Genomic DNA, 16,309 nt, shown 5'->3' with positions numbered 1-16,309 from the left:
TATGTCCGTGGCTGCTTCAGAAGTCCAATGGCAGAAGTGAGTATCTGCCACAGAGGCCATATAGCTCCAAAAGGTTAAAATATCTCATCTCTGGCCCTTCACGGAGAGACTTTGCCCGCTCCTGATCTAGTCCAACTCTCTCGTTGGTAGATATAAAAACCCACCACGAAAAATTTAAGTAACTGGCATATTATCAGAGCTAATTATTCCAGGAGCGAAGATAAAATACAGGTTTCTTGATGTGACTACAAGAACCCATCTTGATCATTTGCATCTTGGTTTTTGCAAATGTGAATTTATTTAAGATAGTTATTAACTCAGGTTGGTAGCAGTCTGAAGGATCCAGTTGAACTGAAACTCACAGAACATTTAGGAAGCTTTCTGTATCCGATGTGATTGAAGCAGAGAGTCAGTCACTGGGGAAAAAGCAGGGCAGTTTGAGAGCACGCTGCCCATGTTGTACTTTTATTCCTACCTGCTGGGGTTCACCTGCTATTTTCTGGTGGGCGGCAAAAGCTACAAAAGGCATAACTGAAAAAGGAGAGCTAAAAATGAACATGTATTAAATAGCACTGCTATGTGCTACGTGGTTTATAGCTCTGAACTTGTCTCACTCTCAGATCAAACCCTGACACAGATTTTTGTATTCACGTTAGATAGGTAAGAAGGAAAACAGAAAACAAAAAACCCAAAATGATAGAATTTGTGCAGCATCACAGAACGATTAAGCAGCAAAGTGGGACTGACACCTAAGTCTCTCTGGGTCTAACTGCAAAAAATTCCTTTCTGTCCTCACTGCCTGATGTTTTGGGTACTCAATATTGATGAGATCGGAGTCCTGGGCATTACATTTCACTTCCACTTATCTCCCTACAAAGGGATAGACTCAGATTCATACTAAAATGTACAAACACTTAGTCTTACACTCTGGAAATGTCATTTCTTATTTTAAGAATTCTCAGTGGCATTTTCAAAGTGCACTCCCCATGAGGCATCTATATTACATATCCTACAAAGACAGATGAGAATTGAAATAAAGGTAAAATGAAATGACTTGGGAAGTAAAATTGAATATACTTACTGTTATCCATCTTAAATCGGGTGCTGAGTTCATGACCAAACCATCCCACTAACCTAAAACATAAATAACAACACAGATCTTTTGATCTATAAAAATAACTGCAATTAATATAGGAATCTGGGGCCTGCATATCGAAACCATTTGTGATGGGAGCCATCAAATATTTAAGCATTTACATGTTACATGATATCATAAGGCAATTAATATTTTTAACCTTATCAAGAATGAGGATAAAAATCAATTTATTTATATTACTAGTTTTATTACTTTTACAATGGAAAATCATCTGAAAATCTGAATTTAAGGATCTTTTTCTTATTTAAAATAAAATGAGTAAAAAAAATTTTTTTTAGATTTAAAAATGAAAGTAGAAGCTCAAAAAGAAAAGCAATTAACGCAATAATGTATTTTTCACAATAGGCTTCCTAGTGAGAAATGGTTAGAATAACGTATATAATTGTGGAAAATTTTTGAGTAACTCCTAAGGAAATTGATTACTGTCATATTTTAGTGTGATTAATACATAAATAGGAAAAAATCATATACATGTATGTGTGTGCATATTACAGGAAAAGAATTATAATTTAAAGAAAAATGTAAAATTCGAGAAACAGTAACTCAATATTTCTGATAGTATGTTCTCTCTAAATAAATTTTTCATTTTAATGCTGCCAAAATAAAAAATTCCAAGGCACTTTGTTAGAACTGGGCAAAATATTTTTCAGTTCATGTAGAATATATGAGTAAAAATAGTAGATTTTTGAAATAGAAGACTATAATGATGAGTATTCTATACATTATATGATTAGCATGTTATAAAATTAACAAATGCACATAAACTGGTGAACAAAGCATCAGGGAGACAAATAGAACATGACAGAAAATATAAGAACAAGAGTGCCTGGGTGGCTCAGGCAGTTAAGACTCTTGATTGTGGCTGAGGACGTTATCTCAGGATTGTGAGATCAAGCCCCTGGTTGGGCTTCACTCTCAACACAGAGTCAGTTGAGCTTCTCTGCTCTCCCTCTTGCTGCTTGCGTGTGCTCTCTCTCTCAAATAAGTAAATAAAATCTTAAAAAAAAAATAAGAAAATATAAAAACAGTCCTCAGATCATGTAACAATTTAGTAAGTGGTAACTGTCACATTTCATAAAATTCAAGGATAAAGAAAAGATATTCACATATTTATATGGTTTTGAAAAGAAAATTTCTGACTATAAAAACAAAAAGAAAGATAGAGGCAAATATCAACAGATTTACAAATATTTAAAATTCCATTTTGAAAAGACAGACAAAATTAAAGGGCAAACCAATGATGGGGAGAAGGCTGCTACTTGCCACCTCTGAGTTTTCACCAAATTTTTTCTCCAGAAGGGTCAATGCCCCCGAAGCTACCCAGCCACAGAGCATGGGGAGGGCATCAGAAAATGAAAATGTCCCACAATTTTAGAGAAAAAAAGTTCAATCTCAGTAATAATTTTTAAAATGTGAAATATCATAAAGATGGGACCAGACTTCATACGTCAAATTTGTAAAGTCATTCAAAAAGTATGAAGCCTATTTTCATCAAGGATTCAAAGAAAAAGAAATGAGTACTTTGTCTAATCATGAGAATCCTAAGTAATAAAACCTGTGTAGAGTAGTTTGAGAGTGTATATGAAAAATATTTATAGATTCCTGTCCCAGGACTTTTACTCTTTCCAATTTAGTCAAAGGACTATTTGGATTACAGTATTTGGAGTATGTTAAGATTTATGTACTAGGACAGTGAGCACAATACTATTTACAGTATCAAAGCACCTAAATATCTTAGAATAGAGAGCTAATAAAATGAATACTACTACTTTCATACAATGGAATACTACTGAACCCATTCTATAAATCCTATATAAAAGAATATATATTCAAAAAGAGTATGTGGAGATCACAATATTTAGAATATTATTCCAATTTTAGAATAAAATAATATTAAAAAACCAATAAAAATATAATGCATTAGTATTTAACCAAAATATTAAAAATTTTAATTTCTGCTTCATTCTTACCTATATTCTTCAGAATTAAAGAGCAAGAATGGTTATTGCATCAGAGAAAAACTACAATTGTAATTTTAACATATATTCATTAGTTCAAACTTTAATTATAAAATTAGCTTATTTTGTATACTTTGAATATATACACATGCATATATACTTCTATATATAAACACATGTATTTTTCTATGTACATATAATTTATATACTTATATAGAATTAGTTAGCAAGACTGATTAATGATGTAAGATAACAAATGCTTTTATCCTTTTTTAAAAAAATTATTTATTTGAGAGAGAGGGAGAGAGCACAAGCAGGTGGAGGGGCAGAGGGAGAAGCAGACTCCCTGCTGAGCAGGGAGCCCAATGTGGGGCTCGATCCCAGGACCCTGGGATCATGACCTGGGCTGAAGGCAGACGCTTAATCAACTGAGCCACCCAGGTGCCTCTGATGCTTTTATCCTTAAAAATATTATATGGTTTCCCTTTTCTTGAAGGGAAAAATTCATAGCCTATTAGCCCAAGCTTAAGTTTCAAACCTTCTTTCTTTTTTTTTTTATTTTAATTTATTTTTATTATATTATGTTAGTCACCATACAGTACATCCCTGGTTTCTGATGTAAACTTCGATGATTCATTAGTTGCGTATAACACCCAGTGCACCATGCAATACATGCCCTCCTTACAAACCTTATTTCTAATATTTCTTCTCTCATTTCAAGTGATTCATTCTCAAACCTATCAAACACCCCTCCCATCCCACCCCAACACGACAGTTCTCCTGCCTGAAATGCTTACATGGGTTGAAGCTATGTAGGAGCAGCGAAAGAAAAGAATTGGGGCAGAGCAGTGGAAGCCCAAGTTATACAACACCTGAGAAGTTCCCGGAAAGTTCTAGGAAGTTCCACTACTTTCTGAAGTGAAGGGAAAGTTTTCTTATTTTAATTTCAAAAGCTACCCCCGTGATAAAACAGTATAAGTAAAGTACAGGGGTGAGCAGGATTATTTTCAGATATATTAAAAATTTAGAGCTATATTAAAAAAGAAGAGAAGACATTTTTATATAAAGACACAAGAGGAGCCTAATAGTGGGAAGTAGTCTGAGAATGAGAGCTGAAAGGCTACCCTGTCCCCTTCCCTAACCTCCAGTTTGTGTCTCCCCAGATTGCTGAAAATTAAACCCATTCAGTGATGAGAAATGGAAAAGGAACTGGGTATTGCACTGTCACGAAGATTCTATATGAAAAATGTAAAAGTAGAAAAATCTACCCACAGATAAAAAGCATGCACCACAAAAAGGTTGCCAGAAAGCTGATGAACAGGAAAAGCAAGGAGTAAGTAAATTAAACAACAGAAACTTAATAAGTAATATTTCATATGATGCAAAAATACCAAGTAGAAATGCAGGAATAGGACTGATATAGCTTGACAACAGGAGGGATGAAAACAAGCTTGTAGGAATCAAGAAAAAAATCAGAAAAAAACAAATAAAACACATAAAAGAAATAAAGAGTTTGGGAAGAACGCAAGGAAAATAGGAGACTAGAAAAGACACTAAGGGTCAGAGGACAGCTGTGCGAAAAAATAAACAAGAAGAAAAAGAAAACAGATTTAAGAGTCAAGAGAGAAAGTTATAAATATAATAAGCAAAGATGTTATATCATAACCAAAGCGAATTTCCAAACAACAAACAAAAAAACAACAGAAAAAAAGAAAAAAACAAAACCAAAAAAACCAAACACAACTTTCTAAAAAAGTTATAATTCAAGGCAACAATGATTTGAAAAAAATGATTTGAATAAACTATATTGAAGAAATGCAATATTGAGCGAATTGAAGAGCATTAATCAAGAGTGGTCAATTTTATTTAAAGTTTATTAAAGTTATTGGACTTTAAGAATGAAGGGAAAAAATGGGATTCCAGGCAAAAATGGTGAGGACAGAATAAAGGGAAAAAAACAAACAAACATTAGATTTGTTTCAATTTTATCAAATGTAACCATTCAGTGAAGAGAATAATGTAGAAATATCTATATAATATACCCCCACCATAGAAAGTGCATGATTATTATGTCTGAATAAGCCAAACTGTATAAAAATTACTGGTGTTGATCAAGCAAGAGATGAGCTAATATTCCACCATGAATTTTTTCTTTGTTTTTATTTTTTTAATAATTTTTATTTTGTTATATTAGTCACCATACAGTACATCCCCAGTTTTTGATGCAATGTTCCATGATTCATTACTTGCGTATAACACCCACTGCACCATGCACTATGTGCCCTCCTTAACACCCATCACCGGCCTATCCCAATCCCCCACCCCCCTCCCCTCTGAAGCCCTCAGTTTTTTTTTTATTTTTATTTTTATTTTTATTTTTTTTTATTTTTTTTTTTAAAGATTTTATTTATTTATGTGACAGAGAGACAGCCAGCGAGAGAGGGAACACAAGCAGGGGGAGTGGGAGAGGAAGAAGCAGGCTCCTAGCAGAGGAGCCCGATGTGGGACTCGATCCCAGTACGCCGGGATCACGCCCTGAGCCGAAGGCAGACGCTTTAACGACTGCACTACCCAGGCGCCCCCAGTTTTTATTTTTTGTTTCAAATTTTTATTTCAATTCTAGTTAGTTAACATATAGTGTAATACTGGTTTCAGCAGAATTTAGTGGTTCATCACTTATATATAACACCCATTGCTCAACATAACAAATGCTTTCCTTAATGCCGATCACCCATTTAGCCCACCCCCCACCCACCTCCCTCCATCAACCCTCAGTTTGTTCTCTATTGCTGAGTCTCTTATGGTTTGCTTCCCTCTTTTTTTCCTTCCCATATGTTCATCTGTTTTGCTCCTTAAATTCTACATATGAGTGAAATCATATGGTATTTGTCTTTCTTTGACTGACCTATTTTGCTTAGCATAATACACTCTAGTTCCATCTACGTTGTTACAAATGGCAAGATTTCATTCTTTTTGATGGCTGAGTAATATAATATATATATATATATACACATATATATAATTGTTTATACATATATAAAAAATAAAAATGTTTATATATATATAAACATGCATACCACATCTTTATCCATTCATCAGTCAACAGATTTTTGGGCTCTTTCCATAGTTTGGCTATTGTTGATATGCTGCTACAAACATCTGGGTGCATGTGCCTCTTCGATCTCATGAGTTCTTCATGAAAATCTACATGAGGGTAAAGTTAAGTCAGCCAAGAGATGCCTGAGGACATTGTGACAAAAAGATATGTGGTGACTACTGAACGCATTTAATTATAGGATGAGGATTAAACAAATGTGGGAATGAAGGTGACAGAACTAATGTTATAGGACAATGTGAAAAGAGATAACTGGCAAAATGGGGGTAATGAAGTAATTTCATTGATCATCTACATTTAAACTTAATAAATCAAGTAATAGAAGTATAATCAGATCTAGGAATATGCATTAAACACCCAAGTCAAAATAGACTAAGTCATGGGCTGATGGGTGTTTGGGCAGAAGGAAAGGACACCTGCTAAAGCTTTTGTTGCTCATGGAAGGGAACTAATAGAAGAAAACAAGGAAGATTAAAATTTTGAATTAAAATATGAAATATCAGAAATATTTGCTGAAAAGTAATGAATGAAAAAGAAACATATCTCATCTTGAAAGGCTAAAAAAAACAGAAAATATGACACTGAATGACACTGAATTAAGACCAGACATAGCTGTCAAAGCAATAAAAATCAATGGATTTAATTCAAATACTGAAAGACAAAGTTATCAGATTGTACCATAAATCAAAGAGAATCGGTTAAAATGAGTGATTCAGAAAGAAACTGACTAAAAGGATGAGCACAGGTACAAGCAGAAAATGGGGAAAAAAGCAGAGGATGCAATCTTTGTATCAGACAAGATGAAATTCAGACCAAAAAGAATTAAACGGTTTGAAGAAGGGAGTTTTATAATGCTGATGAATTAAGATATTAGCAATAAAGACAAAACAGGTATAAATTTCTAGACTAAGAGGTAAATCTAATTCATAAAATGTTTAATGCTTTGCCCTGAAGTAAAGATTATAGCTTTTTTAAAGTGCTCATAAAATATTGACTATAATTAACTACAAAATAAAGTAATATTTCCAAAGTGGATATATTGCTGGCTATGTCTTCTGATTACAATCCAATAAAGTGAGCAATTAATAAGAAACTCAAAAAAACAAGACGACTCACTTACTTGGGAAGTTAAAATTTATCTCAAATTACTTTTGCGATCAAATTGAAATTGTAGAATTTCTTTTTAAAAAATAATGAAAATGCTGTAGATCAGTACCTTTGGGATATTGCTAGAATAGTGCATAGAGAAAAATTCACAGCCTTAGATGTCAGATGAATAGAAACATTTTTTAAATGAAAGCAAATAAATCAATAATAAGACTAAAGAGTCGCAGAGAACAAGAAAATAAACTGAAAGCTGCAATAAACAACAAAACATTATGGAGAGGAATAATCACAAAACAGGAAAACGTTAAGAGCATCATAAGTTTTATTTTATCAGTTTTATTTTACCTTTTATTTCTTTAAGGATTTATTTATTTATTTGAGAAAGAGGGCAAGAGAGTGAGCAAATATGAGCAGGCGGAAGGGCAGAGGGGGAAGCAGGCTCCCTGCAGAAGAGGGGCTCGATCCCAGGACCCCGGATCATGACCTGAGTGGAAGGCAGACGCTTAACTGACTGAGCCACCCAGGCACCCCTAAGGTGCCCCTAAAATCAGTTTCGAAACCTAGATTAAAATGGATAATTTTCTAGGAGAATTTATCCCAACTAATTCCAGAAAAGAAAAAAAAAATCCAAACCTGCAGATTTTAATAGAAAAAATAAAGAAACATCTGAAATACCTAAAATTCCTAAAAGAAGGTGATCACATAGGGAAATTCTGCCACACTTTTCAGAGTGGATAATTCCAAGGTTATTTAAACTATTTTATTTAAGAGCATAAAAAACGAAACTAATACAAAAAAAAGAAAAGGAGTATAGGAAAGACTCACACTTTTTTGGAAAAAAAACACAACATTAGTATCAAACCAGGTTAGAATTGCACACATAAAGAAAAACACAAACCAATCTGACCTAAGAATGTTAATACAAAAATCACAAACAGATTCATCAAACACCACATTAAAATAATAATGTGTTATGAACAGTAGGGTTTATTTAAGAAATGAAAAAATGGTTTTGTATTAGCAAATTTATTAATATACAATTTATTATATTAATAAACTAAAAAGACAATCAGGAGCATCTTTAAAGACCCTGTAAAGACATTTTCAACATTCTGCAACTGTTGTTAATTAAGAGAAAATCAAAATGAAACAAAATAATAGTAAGAAAATACTTATTGCAATGAAATATATCTTTGTCAGTCTAAAAGTCAAATTTGCCCTTAATGGAGAACACTAAACATGCTTCCAGTTAATACTGAGATCTTGCTGGGGCGCCTGGGTGGTTCAGTCAGTTAAGTATCTGCCTTGGGCTCAGGTCATGATCTCAGGATCCTAAGACTGAGCCCTGCGTTGGGTTCCCTGCTCAGCGGCGAGTCTGCTTCTCTCACTTCCTCTGCTCTCACTCCCCTCCTCTCTCTCTCTCAAATAAATAAAACCTTTATAATAAAAAAAATACTAGGATTTCACAGTTATAAAAATTGGAAATGAGGAAGTAAAGTATGACTACTTTCCAAATTACATGATTTTGTACTGGTATGAACAAAAATATTCTTTAGTTTGGTAGTCTGGCATAAAGTTAATATGAGAAAAATTTTAAATGACAACAAATGAATATAGTACCAAGAAATGTTCCAGACCTACAAAGGTAAATTTTAAAACACTCTTGAATATGAACAACAAGAAAGAGATCTGAATAATATTCAACAACAAGAAAAAAAAAAAACAATTCTCCTCAAGTTAATGTGCAAATTTAGATGATCCCAACAACAAAAAAATATAAAGGATTTTATTTTATGTTTTAACTGGGTACTAGATAAGCCAATTCTAATGCTATATGGAAAAACAAATCATAGTAAGAAGAGCAATGAAGTTGAATATTTCTATAAAATACTACTATGTTACAAAACTTCAGAATGAAAACAACATGGCACTGTGTTAACAAATCAAGTAATATACAATTTGCTATATTTAAAAAGCTAAAGAGAAAGTCATAGGATTATCTCCATAGAGTAATGAATCATAGGAGAAGGTTCTATCAAACAACAATCTATTTTACAAAAAAATCATTTGCAACTCATGTCACAAGAGGTTAATCCTCTTAGTATAAAAATATCTAGAGATCAGGGGCGCCTGGGTGGCACAGCGGTTAAGCGTCTGCCTTCGGTTCAGGGCATGATCCTGGCGTTCTGGGATCGAGCCCCACATCAGGCTCCTCCGCTATGAGCCTGCTTCTTCCTCTCCCACTCCCCCTGCTTGTGTTCCCTCTCTCGCTGGCTGTCTCTATCTCTGTCAAATAAATAAATAAAATCTTTTTAAAAAAATATCTAAAGATCAATAATGTAAAAATACCCCAAGAAAAATGACCAGAAGATCTGAATTGATCATATAGAAAAGGAAAATGCCTCTTAAATGTTAAAAAGAATACCTCTCCACTTACTAAAGGTAAGAAAAATACAAATTAAAACTACACTGAGATACTACTGTTCACCTCTCAGATTGGCAAAAATTTAGAAATTAGATTATACATTCTCTTGGTATTAACATGGGTAATGAGTAACTCATGTATTATTGAGGGGGTGTGAAGTGATGCACCCCTCTGGAGAACAAATGAATAGTTATCTATAAAAGTTACAAATACATATACCCTTCAACCTAACAAATTCACTTCTGAGAATTTATTCACCGGAACTTGTACAGTTATGAAGTGAATTATGTAATAGTCACTGCATTCTTTCTAGTGATAGTTTAAGATTGAAAAGACCTCAAATTCCTTCAAAATTAGGTTGGTTTCATAAATCATGGTAAATCTATATAATAAAATGCCATATAACTGTTAAATTAAAAGTGAACAAGGAAGACTTCTATGTCCTGAAAAGGGAATGATTGTAAGAGACATGAAACAAACAAACAGAAGAAGACATAGAATAGAATGTAGAGTATCTTTTGTGCATACTAAATACTTGCTTATTTTGTTTTTCTCCCCCAACTAGAACGTAAGCTGGTAAGAACAGGGACTTGCCTCTTACTACTTGCAGATGAGTGTCTGTCACCTGGGTGACGTGATGTGAGATGTAAGGGAGGCATTGGCTATGGCAGCTTAGCCAGCGTGGTGACGGTCAGGGGGGAGACTGCAGACGAAGCTGAGTAAAGAATGAGTGTATTTTGGCAAAAGAGGAAGGAAAGACTCTTCCAGACGGCCAAAGTAGCATGTGCTAAGACCAGAGCTAAGAAAGGACAAGTTTCTTTGGGAATTAAGGGACTTCCTAATGGCAGACTACTCCTCGTACAATTGACAGTTATCTGCCCCCCCCCCCCATTTGAGATGTAACCAGTATGTCCTGAAGAGGTATTATCTGAAATTTATTCAACATTTTAAAAATCTGCTTTTCTTTCCACTTTTAAAATCCCTTATTTAAACAGGAACCAAACTCTGAAGTTATTATTTTTTAATGGTTAGAATACAAGGCAGAACCTTCTCCAATCTAATGTGTATCAGCTCATATAACATTTTGAACTCCATCCATGGGATAAATGGAGAGAAAATAAATCTTATGATACAACTGTTTATATGAGATTCTGAAGTTTCTTATAATGGATATTTACTTTGAGAAGCATTAAGCATTGATTTAAAAGACAGTTATATAACAAAATACCTGAGACTTTTCTGGAAATGATTATGAAATCTATGTACACTGAGAAAATTCTCAACTTACGCTGTATAGAAGGAAGGAATGATTTAATAATCCTATTAAATATAAGCAGGTATTTTTCTAAATGATAATATCCACATACTGAAAGACATATCAATGAAACAATAGAATTTTAATTATGGCTGCAGCTGAGGTCTTGCCTCAGTTCTGAAGAACATACCTCATTTAAACTGAAATAATCATTAACTGTGATATTTTATATGATGGCAATGACCTTAATACTTACCTACATAGATGCCCACTTTTACTTTTAAAAGCCTCAGGGTAAGCTTTATTTTAAAAGTTCACTTGCCGGGGGCACCTGGGTGACTCAGTTGGTTAAGTGGCCGACTCTTGATTCTGGCTCAGGTCATGATCTCAGGGTTCTGAAATCAAGCCCCATAACAGGCTCCAAGTTCAGCGGGGAGTCTGCTTGAGATTTTCCTTCTTCCTCACCTTCTATACCTCCCCACCCCTGAGCTCGCTCCCTTTCTCTCTCTCTCTCAAATAAATAAATTTAAAAAAAAAGTTAACTTGCCAAAATATTTCAACAGAGTAAATTTTGAGAGCAAAGTATATTCCAGAATAGGCTGGTGTTTAGACTGATAGTTAAACGATAGATTTTGTTTGAATGGTCTGAAGGGAGAAAGTAAGGGGACAGGATATATTTCCCAATGCAGAAAATAGGAAAGGCAATTCCTCAGTTTTCACAAAACCATTTATTTGGCATTACACTAAATTCAACTCAAGCCACTGAGTTTAATTCAAGGAGCCCACTGATGAATTTCTCATTGTCTGAAGTTGACAGTCCATCTAAACGGCACTATTCATACTAGTAAAATCTGAATTTCTACTTTTATAGGACATACTCCTGTTCATCCCAAAATATGTCTTGTTTTGAGGGGAAATGTTTAAATGGTCTCATTTATGTGCTCAAAAATCCATGGTTATATTTCAGTGATCCTACATACTGCCAATTTTCATCTCCAAAAACAAATTAAAACAAACAAAACAGGGGGAAAAGCCTACTTAGGAAGTAAGAAGAATATTCTACACAAATAAATGAACAAATATCTAAGCTTACATTTAGTATGTCATTGTGCCTCTGAGAACAGGAGAAAGTTTAAGAGTGTGAGGAGGTTACTATTTGTTCTTTATCTGGTCACTGGTCATGAAATCTCTAGCATTGGAAAACTGGTCAGATTTTTAGTTGCATACATCGACACTGTGAATAATCATCGCATACCAATTCATTCTGTGTGGCTGAGCATTCGCATTATGTCGCTGGTAGGTGGTGTGTCCCCCACCTCTAGCACACACAGACCATGTGCACTCATTTCCCCCACCTCCCTTGTCCACTCTTATTTTCTTTTTGTACTATGCCATTTAATCCTAAATGAATTGATTTTGATTTTTTATTTTTTTAAGAATATTTATTTATTTATTTATTTGAGACAGAGAGAGAGCACACAAGCAAAGGAGGGAAGAGGTAGAGGGAAAGGGAGAAGCAGACTCCCCACTGAGCAGGAAGCCCAAGGCAGGGCTTGATCTCAGGACTCTGAGATCATGACCTGAGCCAAAGGCAGATGCTTAACTGGCTGAGCCACCCAGGTGCCCCTGAATTCTGACTTATTAAATTAAGTTTAATAAATTTCTAGGTGTACATTTAATATTGAATTTCAGTATTGTTGTCAAATGAGTTTTCCAGAATGAAGTACAAAATCTAATTAAAAAACTGATAGTCCAGTTTGGGTTCTCCTCTCTTGTACCAATAATATTTTTAGTCACACATTAATTGCCAATTTCCCCAACACAAAAAAATGTATGGATTGAGAAACAACTACTAATACATTATTATTTGGAAAAAATGAAGTGGTAAAACTTTGAAGAAATTAATTAAAAATCTGTCCCATCATTTTCAGATAGCTACCTATAACTTTCTTCTCCATGGTCAACCAGTAAATTTTATTGTTTCCAGATAACCTGTTAAGTGGAGAGCACCGAGGGATGCATATAGTACTAAAACATCTTTTAGTTCCAAAATGAGCTTTTGAAACTTAGAGACAGTAGTCTTTAAAGGCTAAGATTTCTGGTTTGCAATAGACAGACATTGGAGAATTCCAATCATGATGTGTCTCATATAGCCTAGCATAAAGTCTATGCCATAAACAGCAAAGGGAAGAGAGAATTGAGAAAACAATGAACCTAACTCATGAATAAAACAAACTTTGATCATGCTAAGGAAGGAGAAGCTTCAGAAAGGGAAGAGAAAGATCAGATTTAGATTCCCAATACTGAGCCCTGATGGACTCCCTACCCGTCGTTAAGTTCAAGGGGATGGATACTGGGGTGGTTGTGAGGTCAGTGGGAACTCCGGATATGTTTGAAAAGAGGTGATGATAGAAACTGCCTGAACTATGTTCCCTTAGCTTTAGAAGGCAATCCAGGGTTTGTACAGAATCCCTCCATGCCAGCTTGGTACCATGGTCTTCATGTAAAAATGTTAGCAGAATGGAACCATGGTAACACATACAACAGAGATCATACTAACCCAAGACACCCAAGAGAGAATCCTGAAATCCCTGTGCCTTCAGAGAAGAGAACAGAACTGACAGAGAGATTCAGTGTCTCATGGATCTAGAGGGTTGGGATAAAGGGCATGGGGCCATGATGGTTCTACAGGCAGCTTGGAGGATGCAGCAGTAGGAGAAGCAGATGACCAAGGGGGTGTTGGGTGCATTTTAGTAGATCCCAAGAGATGACTGTAGAGCCCAATGCCTCTCCCTTAACCATGCCTGAGTTATCTGTACATCACCCCCCCTGCAATCTCAGATGCCATCCTAGGGAGAAAGTAGCAAGAAAAAAGAACTCGGAACTGACAGAACTCAACCTCTGAATTTACTGAGAAAAATCACAAATGTCACCACGCTTACCCAGAACTGACAAGACTGAATTTCCTGCACCAAAAAGTTGATAAAAATCAAAACAAATACAATTATTTACCCACCAAAGTTTATGGCCTGATGATTTAACATATATAACTTTAAAAAATTATCAATTCTCTGTTGACAACTGTAATCAATAATAAAATTAAAGGTACATTTATCAAAGTTCTGAAATGTTTTTAAGTTAAATATCAGAATCAGAACCTATTTTAAGTCAATCTGAACACATACCTGAGCTCTATCAATGAGTTAAACTGAGTGGGAAAGCAAAACCACTATACAAAGTAGTGGTTTATTTGGGGTCCTTATGTTTATTGTGATGCAGATTTATTGAAAGCCCATTCTTTCAGCAGTACAGAACTGTGGTAGGTGATGAGGGGACTCACACTCATTGAGGCTCAGATTATTTTTGCCTAAAAAGTAGGAATTAGGGAAGAAATTCTAGCCTGAATGATTACCTGCATTTACAATCTCTTAGAACAGAGGCACTGACTATTGTTTTATTTCTTATCTTTTGAAAGAAAAGGAAAATACGGCAATTTGTTAAAGAGAATTATTTCTTCTGTAGTTACATACAAAAAATAACATATTGCACATAATGCTTTCTATGGAAACATTCAAAACTTACCTCTGCATTCTTTTTAAAAAATCTGAGGCAAATGTAGTGTCTGTGAGACAGGTCATGAAAGTAAGGGCAAAACGTTTTTTTCCAGTCTTTTTCAATAGGATCAAAACAAAAACTGGGAGAACATTTCAATGTTTTTCCTATTTAGGAACTTTTCTTTCATTCTTGTGTGTTTGCTAAAGGACTAGGTATTTGTCATTTCTGTTTGTGGACTGATATTAAAAATTCAAGAGCATGAGTTATGGTGGTTGCTGGGAATATCTGACAGAAACATCAAAGACCTAGCGTGCGAACATGGTTATCACAGGAGGAATAATAGCTTGTGCTTGAAGTACTGATGACACGTTCATAACCTAAATGTGAAAGAAACAAGTGACTACATGAAGGGGAAAATGTGTTCTTTAGAGAATAAAAAAAAAAACAAAAAACAGAACTGATTCCATAACGAGGTCAAGGCATCATTTTTTAGGCCTTATTTACTGAATCTATACAAAGCACTTTAACTTCATATTTGAAAAAGTACAAATAGGGTATTATAATTGTTTCTAAGTTGTCTACCTCATTATTTGATGATGGTCTGCCTCTTTTGCATTTATTTACTGAAGAAATTATATTTTGTTATCCACGGGCTCAGTATGAAGGGAACCGGCCTCTAGACCCCATTGGAGATTCTAATTGTTCAGCATTTGTCACGCTCTGCACCTGCTTCCACATTACTCCTGAGTGGAAGTTATATAATCCCATAGTACATTTAAGAGTGGTGTAGCTGATCACGTTACTGGTTCTTATGCCAATAGGAAATCTTATTCAAAAGGCATAGTTTAGCACAGTTTTGCACAGCAAACTGCTAAGGATAAAAGGACCAAAAGCAAGACATGTTGGCTGGGAAATGGGCAAGATAGTTTCATGTCATTTCTCATAATCTTTGCAATAACACTCTGAGGTAGGTATTATTTCCACATTTGTAGATTTGAGAAAAGGAAGGCTTACAGAGGTTGAGTGATTATCCAAAGGAACATAAGTAAGCCCATATCCTGCTCAGTATATAAGCAGAACACTGACCCAAAGCAAGAAGCTGTGGTTGAGATGGCATCATCAGAAGGATGTTGGAAGAACAGGTTCAGAGTGAGTATCCTAACAAGCCAATAAGCAAGTAGAAGCTGAGATACCCAGTCTCTGGAAGTTGAGTAGAAGAGCAGGATCTAAAATAGACCGTAAGGTCTATTGGGTAAGGGCAATGGTTTAGTGGAAGTTAAAGTAAAGTTGACACGTCATTAGTGAGTTTATTTCTATCATTTTTGCTCCTAGTTAAATTACTTTTCTTTTTGAGGCTTATTAGAGTCTACAGACTATCTATCTACCTTATATTTTTTCAGCATTCTGCCAGCCCCCCCCTCCGGCCCACCCCCACAGCTGTGAGAGCACCCCCCTCCTCTGGGGAGGAAAGGACAGCAAGATTTTCTATATTTCATTCATTAATTCAGTACAGTGAGCTAGAACAGAAATGGTCCTTGTCCACAGTTTAAAGTTATTGGGTGTGGCTGGGGGGTATGGACCTCATTAAATAGATATTAATTCAACCAAAGGGTAGGTAAGTTCCCCATCCCTGCTTTCTGGTGTACATGCCTTTGTGTCACACCTTCCCTTTTAACTATGGGTGGACATGTGAGTCTTCATCAAGAAGCAAACATCCAGGAGACATAGTGAGGTGGGA

The 16,309-nt window shown here is 35.0% G+C and overlaps 1 protein-coding gene across 4 annotated transcripts in view; it reads right to left on the bottom strand.

The window, feature by feature from the left end:
- Window positions 1-16,309, bottom strand: part of KYNU (kynureninase) — a 124,527-nt gene that overhangs the window by 10,486 nt on the left and 97,732 nt on the right. For all 4 annotated transcript variants that reach the window (XM_026510056.4, XM_026510058.4, XM_026510057.4 and 1 more), the window contains one exon: window positions 1,082-1,134. In XM_026510056.4, the coding sequence (XP_026365841.1) occupies window positions 1,082-1,134 (53 nt within the window). The remainder of the gene's footprint in view (window positions 1-1,081; window positions 1,135-16,309) is intronic.

The sequence above is a fragment of the Ursus arctos genome, unplaced genomic scaffold, assembly GCF_023065955.2.
Source record: "Ursus arctos isolate Adak ecotype North America unplaced genomic scaffold, UrsArc2.0 scaffold_1, whole genome shotgun sequence".
Taxonomy (NCBI): Eukaryota; Metazoa; Chordata; class Mammalia; order Carnivora; family Ursidae; genus Ursus; species Ursus arctos.
Note: the sequence above shows the minus strand (reverse complement) of the source record. Positions and strands in the feature narration are given on the sequence as shown.